General features: G+C 45.0%; 1 protein-coding gene across 1 annotated transcript; it reads right to left on the bottom strand.

Annotated features, from left to right (window-relative positions):
- Positions 1 to 271: 271 nt before the first annotated feature.
- LOC308272758 (small ribosomal subunit protein eS1) lies at positions 272 to 1071 on the bottom strand (the record flags this gene model as incomplete). The annotated part of the gene is made up of 1 exon (XM_080709717.1): positions 272 to 1071. Exon 1 carries the CDS (start codon positions 1064 to 1066, stop codon positions 272 to 274), a length of 795 nt encoding a protein of 264 aa, XP_080565843.1. The 5' UTR covers positions 1067 to 1071.
- Positions 1072 to 15606: the final 14535 nt, after the last annotated feature.

Here is a 15606-nt window from a genome sequence, read left to right as displayed (position 1 = left end):
ATGCTGAGTAATGGTATAGCTGGATCATATGGTGGTTCCATTCCTAGTCTGTCTGTCTGTCTCTCCTCTCCCTCTCTCTCTCTTTCTTTCTCTTCTCTTCTGTTCTCTTCTCTCTCTCTCTCTCTCTCTCTTTGCATGTGTGCGCTACTGGAGATTGAACCCCGGGGAATTCTACCTCTAAGCTACATCTTCAGCCCTCTTTATTTTTTATTTATTTTTTTAACCATCACAAATAGGACCTTTTATTTGTCACTATTAAAAATCTGGACTTTTAGACAGATTCTTGGACTGGTGGTTCATATCCATCAGCTCGCTCGACTTTAGCGCCTGTCTCATCCCCAGTAGCTTTTCCAGAACTGCTACCTTCACCATGAAGCTCCATTAGTTTTCCCAATTCAAACTTGGGTTTCTTCAGCATTTTTACTTTTCTAACGAAGACGTCATGAAGAGGATAAATAGACTGGCAAGCCTTTTCTATGTCCTTCCCAATGCTATCTGGAATCAACTTATTGACTACTTCTTTTAAGTCATTTGTCTGCACCTCCCGGGTCATGATTTCCATCATCTTCTTCCGGATTTGGCGGACCTGTTGGTGCTGAGCATAAGAGGTCTTCCGTATCTGATTGTTGCGTTTTTTAGTAAAACCAACACAGAAGAGACGCAGCAAATAACCATCGGTAGTCTTGACATCAACATGAGCTTCAATCATAGTCTGCCATTTTTTGACCATGGAACACATCTTGTCCCGTGTAAGATCCATGCCATGGAAGTTAGTCAGGCAGTTTTTACCCTGAACGTCCTCAGTGATTAGCTTGAATTTTCTAAATGCGACTTCATCATTCTGCAGATCAGCAAGGCTCACTTCAAACACACGACCCTTGAGGCCATCAGATGCAATTTTAGTTCCTTGAGTCCTCGTGACTAGTGTTTTCCCAATATTTCTTATATTGAACATGGCCGGGGCTTTCACATCATACCAGTCTTTCTTAGAAAATGGATCAACCACTTTCTTCTTGGCTCCCTTCTTGCCGCCTTTAGTAAGGCGCTTGTTCTTGCCGACCGCCATGGTGCCGCTGGGAGAGCCAAAAGGGCAGCCCTCTTTATTTTGAAACAAGACCTCACTGAGTTGTGTGAAGGTCTTTCTAAGTTTCTGAGACTGACCTTGAACCTGCAGTCCTCCCGCTTGAGCCTCCCAAGTACTGAGACTACAGACCTGTGTTTCCATGCCCCACAAGTGTTCAAATTCTTGATGGCTGTCATTCTTACCAGAAGAGATGAAAGCTCAATATAGTTCTTTATTTATTATTATTATTTTCGTGTGTTTGTGGTCCTGTGGATTGAACCCAGGAGCATTCTACCTCTGAGCTACAACCCCAGCCCTTTTTTATTTTGAAACAGGATCTTGCTAAGTTACCATGAGCTTGAACGTGTGATCCTTCTGTCTCAGCCTCCCAAGTACTGGGATGACAGGCATATGTCATGCCCATCTGCAGTGTAGTTTTGATCTGTATTTCCCTAATTGCTAAGGATGTTGAATATTTTTCAAATAAATCTCGGACATTTGTATTTCTCCTTTGGAAAAATGTCTATTTAAGCCAGGTGTGGTGGCGCAGGCTTGTAATCCCAGCGCTTGGGAGGCTGAGACAAGAGGATCGCACACGTTCAAAGCCAGCCTTAGCTACTTAGTGAGGCTGTCAGCAAATTAGTGAGACCCTGTTTCCAAATAAAGTATAAAATAGATCTAGGAGGATAGCCCGGAGGTAGAAAGCCTCTGGGTTCCACCCCCAGTAACACACACACACACACACACACACACACACACACACACACACACACAAAATGTCTATTTAGTTCAATTGTCCAACTCTCCATTTACTGATTGGCTTGTTTGTTTGTTTGTTGTGTGTGTGGTACTGGGGGTGGAACCCAGAGACTTTTCTACCTCCGGGCTATACTCCCAGACCTATTTTATACTTTATTTGGAAACAGGGTCTCACTAAGTTGCTGAGAACCTCACTCAGTAGCTGAGGCTGGCTTCGAACCTGCGTGATCCTCCTGTCTCAGCCTCCCAAGCGCGGGGATTACAAGCGTGCGCCACCATGCCCGGCTTTGATTGGCTTATTTGTAGGTCCTTTGTTTTTGATTTTTGGTGCTTAGGTTTGGAAAGGAGTAGCTGGCAAAATTTCTTTTCCATTCTGTCGGCTCTTCCTTTGGGCTCTCGATTGCTTCCTTTGCTGTGCAGAAGCTTTTTAATTTGATGCCATCCCATTTATTAATGTGTGCCCTTATTTCCTGGGCTTTAGGAGTCTCCCTAAGAAGTCACTACCTGTGCCTGTGTGTCGGAGAGTTGATCTTGTTTGTTTATTTTTTTCCTAGTAATTGCAAAGTTTCTGGTCTAATTTCGAGGTCCTCGATTGGCTTCAAATTGACTTTCGTTTAGAGTTAAGAGACAGGGGTCTAGTTTCGTTCTTCTAGGCATGGATAGCCAGTTTCCCCAACACCACTGGTTGAAAGGCTCTCTTTCACCAACATGCATTTTTGGCACCTTTATCAAGGATCAGCTGGCTGTATCCATGTAGATTTGTCTCGATAGCTTCTCTTCTTTTCTATTGGTCTATAAGTCTGTTTTGTGTTGATACTGTGCTATTTGTGTGACTGTATCTCTGTGGCATAATTTGAAATTTGGTATTGTGATGTCTCCGGCATTGCTCAAAATTGCTTTGGTTATTCCGAGTCTTTTTTTTTTTTTTCAATATAAATTTAGGATTTTTTTTTCTAGTTCCGTAAAGAATGTCTTTGGTATTTTGATAGGGATTGCAGTAAATCTATAGTTCACTTTGGTAATATGACCATTTTGACAATATTTATTCTGCCTATCTAAGAACATAGGAGGTCTTTCCACCTTCCAATGTCTTCATCAATTTTTTATTTCAGTGTTCTAAAACTTTCATTGTAGAGGTCTACCTCCTTGGTTAGATTTGTTCCTAGGTATTTTGTATTTTTTGAGGCTATTGTAAGTAGAATTATTTTTCCGATTTCTTTCTCAGCAAATTCAATATTAGTATATAGGAAATCTATTGATATATACATATGTATAAGTGTATATATATTTTTTATTTTTATTTTATTTTATTTTATTTTTGCGGTACTGTGGATGGAACCCAGGGGCATTCTACCTCCAAGCTACACTCCAGCCTTATTTTTTATTCTTCATTTTGAAAGAGGGCCTCACTAAGTTATAGCTGAGGCTGTCCTGGAACTGCAATCCTTCTGTCTCAGCCTCCCAAATGCTGGGATTACAAGGATGTGCCACCATGCTGGGCTTGATATTTTTATTTAGTAAATAAATTTTCAATGCTGGAGATAAAAACCCAGGGCCTCTCCTATGCTAGTCACGTGCTCAACTGCTGAACTATACCCCAAATATACCCCAAGCAGTCCTCTGTGATTTTTTAAATGATTTATTTATTTATTTTGCAGTACTGGGGTTTGACCCAGGAACACTTCACTACTGAACTACAACTCTTTTAGTTTTTGTTATTTTGAGACAGGATCTCACTGGGTTGCCCAGTCTGGCCTTGACCTTATGATCCTTCAGCCTCAGCTTCCCCAGTCACTGGGATTGCAGGTGTGTGCCACCACACCCAGCTGCCCTGTGACTATGTATTTTATTTATTTATTTATTTATTTATTTATTTATTTATTATTTACATATTTATTTATTTAGTGGTACTGGAGATTAAACCCAGGGGAATTCTACCTCTGAGCTATACCCCCAGCCCCATTTTTATTCTTTATTTTGAAACAGGGTCTCACTGAGTTACAAAGGGCCTCACTAAGTGTTGAAAGCGTAGAGCTGGGTCTGGTGGCACACGCTTGTAATCCTAGGACTTTGGATTGTAGGATTGCAGGTTCACGGCCAGCCTCAGCTACTTAGTGAGGCCCTGTTTCAAAGTAAAGGATTAAGAAATAGGTCTGAGGGTATAGCTTGAAGGTAGAATGCCACTGGGTTCAATCCTCAGTACTAAAAAAAAAAAAAAAAAAAAAAAGCAGGGCGTAGTGGCAAACACTTGTAATCCCAGAATTCTGGAGGCTGAGACAGGAGGATCATAGTTCGCTGCCAGCCTCAGCTACTACTACTTAGTGAGGCCCTTTGCAACTCAGTGAGACCCTGTTTCAAAATAAAGAATAAAAAATAAGGCTGGGGGTGTAGCTCGGAGGTAGAATGCCCGGGGGGGGGGGGGGGCGGGGGTTCCATCCATAGTACTGCAAGAAAAAAAAAGAGTAGAACTATAAATATAAGAAGTTTATACTTTGTTTCCATATATATATATATATACATATATTGTTTCCATATATATACATATATACTCACATTATGTCTTTTGTGTCTACATATATATTTGTATATATACACATACACACATATTATTTATACAACAAAATAAGCCAATATTGGGAGTTCTCAGAAATAACTTTTACTTTAAAAGGATCTCTTACTCAGTTTTGAGAAATACCAGCTTCATACCTGTTGAATCAAGTCAACTCTTTCATTTTAAAGACTGGAAAGGCGGCTCTGAGATGCTGAGGGCTTGCCCCACGGGTGCCAGCCAGCTCAGGAAGCAGCAAGCTGCTTTCGTTTTCTGGTGCAGCTGCAGGTCAACCGTGACATCTGTCAGGTCATGTAAACATCGTCAGCTGCCTCTGGAGTCCCGTCGGGCAAGCAATTTGAATCTATTCCAATGTGCAACCACAACACCTGAGTGAGAATTAACACCCCTGTGTACATTCCAGAAACACAGACTCAGATTGGATTTTAGTGTCTCCCTCATTCTATACCATAATTCTCTTATTAATTAATTAATTAATTTATATTTTTTGCGGTACTGGGGATGGAACCCAGGGGCATTCTACCTCAGAGCTATACCCCAGCCCTATTTATTTATTTATTATTTTGAAACAGGGTCTCACTGAATTGCAAAGGGGCCTCACTAAGTAGCTGAGGCTGTCCACGAACCACGATCCTCCTGTCTCAGCCTCCCAAATGCTGAGATTATAAGTGTGCGCCACCACACACGGTTCTTGTCCTTTCTTTCTTTTTTGGTTGTACTGGGGATAGAACCCAGGGGCTTTCTACCTCCGGGCTATACTTCCAGACCTATTTTATACTTTATTTGGAAACAGGGTCTCACTAAGTTGCTGAGAGCCTCACTAAGTAGCTGAGGCTGGCTTCGAACCTGTGTGATCCTCCTGTCTCAGCCTCCCGAGCGCGGGGATGACAAGCGTGTGCCACCACGCCCACTGGTTTATTTCTTAAAACTGGGCATCTCCGCTGGCGTGGTGGCGCACGCTTGTAATCCCCGCTTGGGAGGCGGAGACAGGAGGATCGCGCAGGTTCGAAGCCAGCCGTGCTGGCTTAAGAAACCCTCTTTCCAAATAAAAAAAATATAAATAGGTCTGGAGTGTAGCCCGGAGGTAGAAGAGCTTCCAGGAACCCCAGTACCACAAAAACCCAAACAAACAAACAAAACAAACAAACAAACAAAACCCCTGAACATCTCCAAGTTATTGCAACTCTGGGTTCCTCACTTGGAAGTCCACTTGGAACACCTTAGTAAATTGTTTTGGGGGAAAACATTCCTTCCAAAAATGGTTTCCAAGAAGCCTGCAATAATTTTGCATTTGATGGCACATATCAGACCTGTGCAAGCTAGACAAGTAATAGTGCCAGACATTTATTGGGGACCCATGTGTCTGTTCAAATTTGCCCACTCCCTGGGCATGGTGGTGCACACCTGTACTCCCAGTACTCGGGAGGCTGAGACAGGAGGATGACAGGTTCAAGGCCAGCCTCGGTAATTCTCAGCTGAGATCTTCAGCCATGTACCAAGACCCTGTTTCAAATTAAAAAATAAAAAGGGCTGGGAGTGTAGGTCAGAGGTAGAAAGCCCATTGGGTTCAATCCCCAGTACAAACAACAAAAAAAAGTGACTCATGTGTGAATCTGGTCCACGTGGCAGCCTTCACACCCATCTTCTCGTGCCAGCCTCCTGCAGGACGCTCTAGTTTCAAGGGGTCATTTTGGTGGAATTCAGTGTGAACACCCAACTGGATCGTGCGTCACTCCTGCTTTGTTCACACTTCTTAAGGATTCAAAGCTGTGGCTTTGCCTCTGGGGCAAAGGTCAGCACACAATGGCAGGAAGGCACCTGGACCCTTAACGTGACTTTACTATCCTCCAGGAACTGAGAAAGCCCGAAAGCCACTGCCACTTGCTAAAATCCCAGCATGCATCCGTGCTTAGCCAAGCTGGTCAGAAGGAGCAGCTCCCCTGAGCAGCGGACCAGAGCGGAAGGCTGGGTTTGTAGACCAGAGGTCAGCAAGAGGAAGCCGCAGGACTGGCAGGGAATCCTGATGTCCTCTAGTAGAAATAAGGGGGCCCCTCGCGGACAGAAAAATACCTCGAGCCCTTTTTTGAGAGCTGCTGCCAACTCTCTCCAGGACAGAGAGCAGCTGTGTTCATGACATCTCTATTTTTGTGATAGAGGGTTTTTTTTTTTTTTTTTTGGTACTGTGGATGGAACCCAGGGGTATTCTACCTCTGGGCTACACTCCCCAGCCCTATTTTATTTTTTATTTTGAAACATGGCCTAGCTTGATTAGCATCTCACTACTCTCTGAGGCTGTCCTGGAATCTGCAACCTTCCTGCCTCAGTTTCCCAAGTACTGGAATTACAAGTGTGCAGGATAGAAAAGTAATACTGCCAGTACTGGCTTATTCTTTTTATTTTGAAAAAGGGTTGCTCTAAATTGCAGAAGGCCTCCCTAAGTTGCTGAGACTGGCCACAAACCTGTGATCTTTTTGTCTCAGCCTCCCAAGCATGGATTAGAAGCATACATCGCCACGCCAACAAATCTCTGGTTTGAAAAAAACTTTTTTTAGGATTCCAGAGTGGGTAGTAATTAGCACCAAACATATATAATTAGCACCATATGATATATAGATAGATGGATAGATAGATTGATTGATTGATAGATAGATAGATATGGCATGGTAGTTACACCTGTATAATCCTAGTACTTGGGAGGCTGAGACAGGAGGAACTCAGGTTCAAGACTAGCCCCAGCAACTTAGCGAGACCCTGCTTTTAATAAAAACAACAACAAAAAAAGCTGGAGCTGGAGCTCAGAGGTAGAACGCTCCAGGTTCAATCCCAAGTAACAGAAAAAGAAGAGAAACATCTGGTATTTTGGGTTTCATTCTGATAAGACATATTTCACAAGGAATCTTCTCGCTAAGCCACGCCATCGAGCGGCGGTGCACCAGCCTTGGGCTCCGTCCCTGCCCGGTCGGCCTCTTTCCGCGGAGCAGGAAACCTGCCGGTAACCTCACTGCCCCGAGTCGGTATTTTAAGTTGGGACTCCGTGTATGAGTCTCCTCTCGTCCAGTTACGCCTGGGGATTTGGTGAACAGGTGAGTCAGGAACCGTGATTCACATGAGAGATGAAACTGGGGTCAGGGCTTTGCAGATGCTTTGGCGTGAGATGAGTCCTGGTCGGGCGGGGTGGGAGGGGAGGCCTTAGCAGAGGGACGGCCGGGCGGTACCCAGGGCAGCAGGAGTGGTGTAAGCAACGAAAAGAGGAAGCCAGATCCCAGCACCTGGGAGGCTGAGAGAGTGGGTCGCAGGTTGGAAGCTGGCCTCAGCAATTCAGTGAGGCTTGTATCAGCTTAGCGAGACGCTGGCTCCAAATAAATAGGGCTGGGGGTATAGCTTGGAGGTAGAACACCATGGATTCAATCTGTGGCATGAAGATGGAGGAGAAGGAGGAGGAGGAGGAGGAGGAGGAGGAGGAGGAGGAGGAGGAGGAGGAGGAGGAGGAGGAGGAGGAGGAGGAAGGGGAGGAGGAAGAGGAGGAGGGGGAGGGGGAGGGGGAGGGGAGGGGGAGGGGAAGATGATGATGGTGATGGTGATGATGATCTTGGCACCCAAATCTCCTCCACCTCTGTCCCTCACCTGCACCAGCAGGCTTCAAGCCTGGCAGCGCTTATCCTTAGGAATAGGTGCAGGTCCTCATCTATGCTGGCATCAGTCTTAGAGTCCCGGGTCCCTCTGTCTCAGACAATTCCTCCTGCCTGCTGTTGATCCCCTCAAATCCTCTGAGATAGGGTTCAAGCCTTTCATTTTTCAAGGACAGTTGGAATATAGCAATTTAAATATGAAGTATAAATCATACAAAGCAGAGCCTTTCCTGGAAAGGGAGGCGTGAGAGGCCAGACATGGCGGCGCGTGCCTGTGATCCTGGCCCCTGGGAGGCCGAGGCAGGAAGGTTCCCATTGGACTCCAGCCTGGGCAACTTAACAAGACCCTGTCTCAAAACATATAAAAAGGGCTGAAGAGGTAGCTCACTGTCAGAGTAGCCTTGGTTTCCAATCTCAGTACTGCCGAAAAATAAATATTTGTCTAAAAAAGGAGACAATGGCCGGGCGTGGTGGCGCACGCTTGTCATCCCCGCGCTTGGGAGGCGGAGACAGGAGGATCGCGCAGGTTCGAAGCCAGCCGCGCGCGCTGGCTTAGGAGACCCTGTTTCCAAATAAAAATATAAAATAGGTCTGGGAGTGTAGCCCGGAGGTAGAAGGGCTTCCAGGAACCCCAGTACCACCACCAAAAAAAAAATAATAATAATAATAATAAATAAAATAGAGAGAGAATGGATGTGAGGAATGAATGAGCAGGCGTTGGGGCAGACGGCAGCTTGTGGAACTTTCTGGGCTTTACCTGCTTCATTTGTGTGGGACGGGGTAGGTGCTAGGGGTGGGACCCAGGGGGCTTCTACCTCTAGGCTACACCCCCAGCCCTATTTTTTATTCTATATTTTGAGACGGTCTCACTGAGTTGCAGAGGGCCTCACTAAGTAGCTGAGGCTGGCCACGAACCGCGATCCTCTGGTCCTAGCCTCCTGAATGCTGGGATGACAGGCGTGCAGAGGGCCCCACTAGGCTGCTGAGGCTGGTCTTGAACCTCGTGTCACTCCTGTCTCAGCTTCCCAAGTATTCGGATTACAAAGCCTGTCTCATTCCCAGCCCTTTTAATTTTTTATTATTATTTATTTATTTATTTTTGCTGTACTGGTGATGAAACCCAGGGATATTCTACCTCTGAGCCGCACTCCCCAACCCTATTTTTTTATTATTTATATTTTGAAATGGTCTCATTGAGTGTAAAGGGCCTCACTTAAGTAGTAGCTGAGGCTGTCTGCGAACTGTGATCCTCCTGTCTCAGTCTCCCAAATGCTGGGATTACAAGCGTGTGCCACCACGTCCGGCTTTAATTTTTATTTTGAAATGGGATCTCGCTACATGGCTGAGGCTCCAGCCTTCGGTTCTCTTGTCTCAGCCTCCCATGTGGTGGGGTTAGAGGCATGCCCACCACACCGGGCTGAGGGGGTGCAGAGCTCCCGGGTCTTCCTTTGTGCAGGGAGGAGCAGCCTGCTCTCTATGAGACTCAGGAGGGGGGCAGGGCAGGGGGACAGAGGTGCCCCTGGGCAGCAGGGGCTTCCGTCTAGGGCTGAGTTGAGCAGCAACACTACAAACCTTGTTACCAGCGGCAGCATCGCTCCTCACGCCCCAAGATGAAAACTCTCCAGAGGGCTGGTACCAGGGATTGAAGCACACGCCCAGCCCTTTTTATTTTGAATGCTGAGGCTGGCCTTGAACCTGCAATCCCCTTGTCTCAGCCTCCCAAGTACTGGAATTACAGGTGTGCATCACCAGGACCAGGTGCCCTTTTCTTCTTGATTTCCATGTTTTGGCGACCTGGAGGTGTGTTTGTTTCCTTGCTGGTACTTTACAACAGCCCCCTGGCTGGATTCCAGCACTCAGGCTATTGGAATTAGGGGAGAGATCTTGTCCCCTACACCCTACAGGTGGCTTCCCGTTGTGACGGGCTGGACTCTAGTCTCCTCGGTGTGCGGCCCCAAGCCCCATGGTTACCCCCCAGCCTCTTCTCGGTGGCGCCATCCAGTCCCACCGTCTCCGGCCCATTCGCCGGCCTGCTGCACCCACCTTGGCACAAGCCATTGGCTTCGCCGCCTTGCAAACGCACTGGCCACAGTCCACACGCCATTTTCTGTTGAGTCAGCCCTCCTCCCTGGGCCGAGGTTTACGTTTCCTCGTGGGGCTCGTCCATCCACAGGACTTGCTCGTTGGCCCACAGCTCATCTGTCTACGAACCTGTCCTGCACCAGACTGGGACTTGCAGGCTCCCAGCTTGTCAGGGCTTTCTCGGGTGCCAAGCAGGGGCTCTATAAATACGGAACATGAGTGAATGAAGACCATGAGGGAGAAAGAGGGTAATTGTTTGGGGTAAAGGCCTGGAGCTGTTAAGGCGGAGGGGACATAGCAGATAGACTGGTTACTACAGCTTCAAGGAAGTGTCATTTTATTGATGCATTGAGATGATACATCATAGTGGGGTGAAAATGGCTCCAGCACCTGGTCTGAGTCCCTCTGGGTCCTGCCACCTGTACATGGCAGTGGGATATAGTGAAGCCTTCATATATGGACATAGCTTTTTTTTTTTTTTTTTTTTTTTTTGGTGGTACTGGGGGTGGAACCCAGAGGCTTTCTACCTCCAGGCTATACTCTCAGACCATTTTTTATATTTTATTTGGAAACAGGGTCTCACTAAGTTGCTGAGAGCCTCACTAAGCAGCTGAGGCTGGCTTTGAACCTGCGTGATCCTCCTGTCTCAGCCTCCCAAGAGCTGGGATTACAAGCGTGTGCTACCATGCCCGGCGACATAGCTTATTTGAACTGTCTTCTTCATCAGTTCCCTCTCCCCACCTCCTTCTCTCAATCCCGCTCCTCTGTTCCCGTCTCACTTTTCATTGATTTTTTTTTTTTTTTTTTTTTTTGGCAGGTCTGGGGATGGAACCCAGGGGCATTTGACCTCCGAGCTTCACCCCCCAGCCCTATTTTTTATTCTTTATTTTGAAACCGGGTCTCACTGAGTTGCAGAGGGCCTCACTAAGTAGCTGAGGCTGGCCACGATCCTCCTGTCTCAGCCTCCCGGATGCTGGGATGACGAGCGTGCGCCTCCACGCCCGGCTTCATTGATCTGAATTCTCTTTAGTTTCCTATTTTTGTTCCAGCTTCTACACATGAGAGAAAACATATGACCCTTGACTTTCTGCGACTGGCTGATCTCAGCTTACTCTCCTCTAGTTCCAGCCATTTTTCTGCAATGACATAATTTCTTACTTCCTCGTGGCTGAGCAAAACTCCATTGCGTGTACGTACACACCACATTCTCTTTAGGCATTCATCTGCTGATGGACGCCTAGGTTGGTTCCCTAATTTGGCTCTACGAATTCTGCTGCTTATAAACATGGATATACGTGTATCCCTACAGTGTTCTGACTTTTATTCTTTTGGAAAGACTGAGGAGTGGTAGACTTGGGTCATATGGTGTTTCTTTTTTTTTTTTTTTTTTGGTGGTACTGGGGGTAGAACCCAGGGGCTTTCTACCTCCGGGCTAAACTCCCAGACCTGTTTTTATATTTTATTTGGAAACAGGGTCTCACTAAGTTGCTGTGAGCCTCACTAAGTAGCTGAGGCTGGCTTCGAACCTGTGCGATCCTCCTGTCTCCGCCTCCCAAGTGCGGGGATTACAAACATGGGCCACCACACGCGGCTCATGTGGTGTTTCTATGTTGTTGTTTTTTTGTTTTGTTTTGTTTTTTTTGTGGCTCTGGGGATGGAATCCAGGGGCACTCTTCCTCCGAGCTATACCCCCAACCCTATTTTTCCCTTTATTTATTTATTTTTGAAACAGTGTCTCAATGAGTTACAAAGGACCTCATCAAGTAGCTGAGGCTGTCTGCAAACCATAATCCTTCTGTCTCAGCCTCCCAAATGCTGGGATTACAATACTTACCCCCATGGTGGTTGTGGTTTTTCTAATTTACTCTCTCACCAACTGAGTATAAGAATTCCTATGTCCCACTGGGCGTGGTGGCGCACGCTTGTAATCCCAATGCTAGGGAGGCTGAGACAGAAGGAGTGCACAGGTTCGAAGCCAGCCTCAGCTACTGAATGAGGCTCTCAGCAACTTAGTGAGACCCTGTTTCCAAATAAAGTATAAATAGGTCTGGCAGTGTAGCCTGGAGGTAAAATGCCCTGGGTCCCACCCCCAGTACCACCAAAAAAAAAAAAAAAGTATTTCTATATCCCCAAATCTTCACCAGCATTTATTATTGTTTATATTCTTTAATTTTTGTGTGGTAATGGGGATGGAAACCAGGGGCATTCTACCTCCAAGCTATACCCCCAGCCTTTTATTCTTTATTTTGAAGCAGGGCCTCACTATACTGAGGCTGGCCACACACTGTGATCCCCCAGTCTCGGCCTCTGGAATGCTGGGATTACAAACCTGTGCCACCTGCCTGGCTTACTGTTTGTATTCCTGATGACTGTCATTCTAACTAGAGTTGGATAGCACCTCAGGATAGTTTTGATTTGCCTTTCCCTGACTGCTAATGATCCCAGCACAAGAGTCAACTCAAGATGGGCCAAAGGCCCATTAGACCCAAAACTTTGCAATAACTAGAAGAAAACATAGGACCAACTCTCCAATGTATAGGCGTGGTAGAGACTTTCTCAATAAGATCCCCAAAGCTCAGGAAATAAAACTAAGAATGAGGAAATGGGATAGCATTTTGTGCTGAGTACAGTGGTGTATACCCGTGACTCCAGACCTTGGGAGTCTGAGACAGGAGGATGGCGAGTTCAAGGCCAACCTCAGTGACTTAGCAAGACCCTCTTTCTTTTTTTATTTTTATTTTATTTTTTTTATTTTATTGGTGCACTGTATTCATACATCATAATGGGATAAAAATAATACTTTTGTAGACATACATGCACACATCACCCAGGTAGCCCCTACCCGATCCCCACCCTGTTCCCCCCCATCCCTCCTTCCCATGCTTGGCTTAGTGATTGACATCTAGTATTATAGCAATTTATCCAATATTAACGTTGATAATCTCACATAACAGTTTCATTTGTCTGATACCAAGCTTTTGATGACTTAAAGATAACACTTCAATATTTCTTTTTGCTTTCTTTCTTACCAGAGAATATTTATTTCTTTTTTAAGGTGAAACTATCATATATTTATTTATTTATTTTTCACAAAAAATCTATCCTAATATGGAATATGGACTCTAGATACCCAAAACGATCTCGAAAAAGAACAAAGCTAGAAGATGTATATTTTCTGATTTCAAACCATATAAAGCTACAATAATTGAAACAGTGTAGTACTGTTCTAAAGGCAGATATATAAACCATTGGAGTTAAATAAAAGCCTAGAGATAAATTCTTCCATATATTATCAAGTTATTTTTGACAAGGTTTCCACGAACATTTTTTTTTCTTTCTTTTTTTTTTTTTGTGGTACTGGGGTTCCTGGAAGCCCTTCTACCTCCGGGCTACACTCCCAGACCTAATTTTACATTTTTATTTGGAAACAGGGTCTCCTAAGCCAGCACGCGCGGCTGGCTTCGAACCTGCGCGATCCTCCTGTCTCTGCCTCCCAAGCGCGGGGATTACAAGCGTGCGCCACCACGCCCGGCTTCCATGAACATTTGGTGGAGGAAATAATTATCTCTTAACTAAATATTGTTGAAAAATAATAATTACATAAAAAGAATAAAATCAGACCCTTACCTAACTCCATATACAAATATTAACTCAAAATATATAAAAGACCTAAATATAAATCTTAAGACTATAAACTTTTAGAAGAAAATCTGGGTCATAAAACCTCACAACATTGAAATTGGCAGTGATTTCTTGGATATGATTTCAATGGCACAGGCAACAAAAGGGTAAACGAACTCCCTAAAAAATAAAAGCATATTGTATATCCAAAGACAATGTAAACAGAGTTAAAAGTTACTGGTAGAATGGGATAAAATATTTCCAAATGCTATATCTGAAGGTATATTAGTATTCCAACTAGAAATCCTAAAAATTAGCAACAATAAAAGCAAACAGTACAATTTAGAGGTAGGTAAAAGACTAACATAAATAATGAATCTCCACAGACAACCAATCTTAGTTGTCTGTTGGATGGAAAATCTTGTTTCTCTGGTTCTGGTGTGAGTTACCTATTTCTTCTTTGTAGTTAATCTCTTTGAGTATTTTCTCTAGTGCTGGTTTTGAAGACATAAATTCCTTCAGTTTTTGTTTGTCGTGGAAGTTTCTTATTTCCCCATCTAATTTGATAGAAAGTTTTTCTGGGTAGGAAATTTTTGGTTGGAAGTTGTTGTCTTTCAGAGTTTGGAATATGTTACTCCAAGCCCTTCTGGCTCTCATGACTTGGTTTGGGAAGTCTGGAGTGATTCTAATTGGCTTGCCTCTGAATGTCACTTGGCCCTTTGTTTTTGTTGCCTTTAAGATTCTCTGCTTGGCTTCCAAATTGGTCATTTTGACAATTATGTGGCGTGGGGATCCTCTTCTCCGATCCTGTCAAAAGGGAGTTCTATAAGTTTCCTGGACCTGTGTATTGACCTCTTGCTCTATGTTTGGAAAATTTTCTGCTATTATTTCTTTGAAGATATTACTTATCCCTTTGGTTTCACCTTCTTTTCCCTCTTCTATTCCAATTATTCTTAGGTTAGCTCTCTTAAAATGGGCCCATATTTCTTCAATGTCAGATTCCTGCTGTCAGATTGTTTTCTAAATTAGAAACTATGCGTTCATTTTTTGAATGATCTTCTTCTAAGATCAAGATTCTATTCTTTATGTGGTCTAGTCCATTGTTTGTACTTTGAATTGAGGCCTTTACTTCATTAATTGCATCCTTTATCTCTTTTTGACTCTCTCTGTATTCTTTTCGAAACACCTCTATTATTTCTACAGTTATTTTCCTGATTTGATCTTCTAGAAATCTCTGAATTTCTGTTTTATCAGGTTCTGATGTTGTGGGGTAGTGGGCATTCATTGCTCCATTGTTATTCCTCTTTCCCATGATTTCGGAAGTTTGTGCCTTCTCTGGGTTCTTCCCTGGGTCACTACGACTTCACTTAAGGTGCTCTGGATCTCAAGTCTGTGGTATCTCAGACCCCACTACTGCTTTACTGGGTTGTATCGCAGAGTGTCAGACCCAGGGAGTCGATAGAGGCTGCTTTAGACCATGGGGGGGTGCCAGGTTGGGCGTTCTCCTATGGTGTGATATCTCTGCCACCGCCACTCCCCCACTGGGTCAAGTCCCTGGGAGTACAGTACTGGGATTTCTCCTCTGGGGCCCGCAATTTGACTCACTGTTGTTGAGTGTGCAGATGGAGCTGTCGTGGACTCGGTGAATTTGCTGTTGCTGCCGCCGGTGGCAATATGGCGCCGCTGCCACGCCCTCGGCCGTGAGGCTGGCGTATTTCTTCTCTGGTTTTGAGCTCTGCTCTGAGTCCCTGCAGGGTGTGCTGAGCCCAGCCCCTGGGAGCTTTAGATGCTCCGTGCGCCGAGAAATCTGCCGAATCCCGCCCGGCTGATCCGCAGCAGCTCACCTTGGCTCGCTGTCCACCGCTCCTCTCTGGAGTCTGGTG

The sequence above is a fragment of the Muscardinus avellanarius genome (genome assembly GCF_963383645.1).
Source record: "Muscardinus avellanarius genome assembly, chromosome: 14".
NCBI lineage: Eukaryota > Metazoa > Chordata > Mammalia > Rodentia > Gliridae > Muscardinus > Muscardinus avellanarius.
Note: the sequence above shows the minus strand (reverse complement) of the source record. Positions and strands in the feature narration are given on the sequence as shown.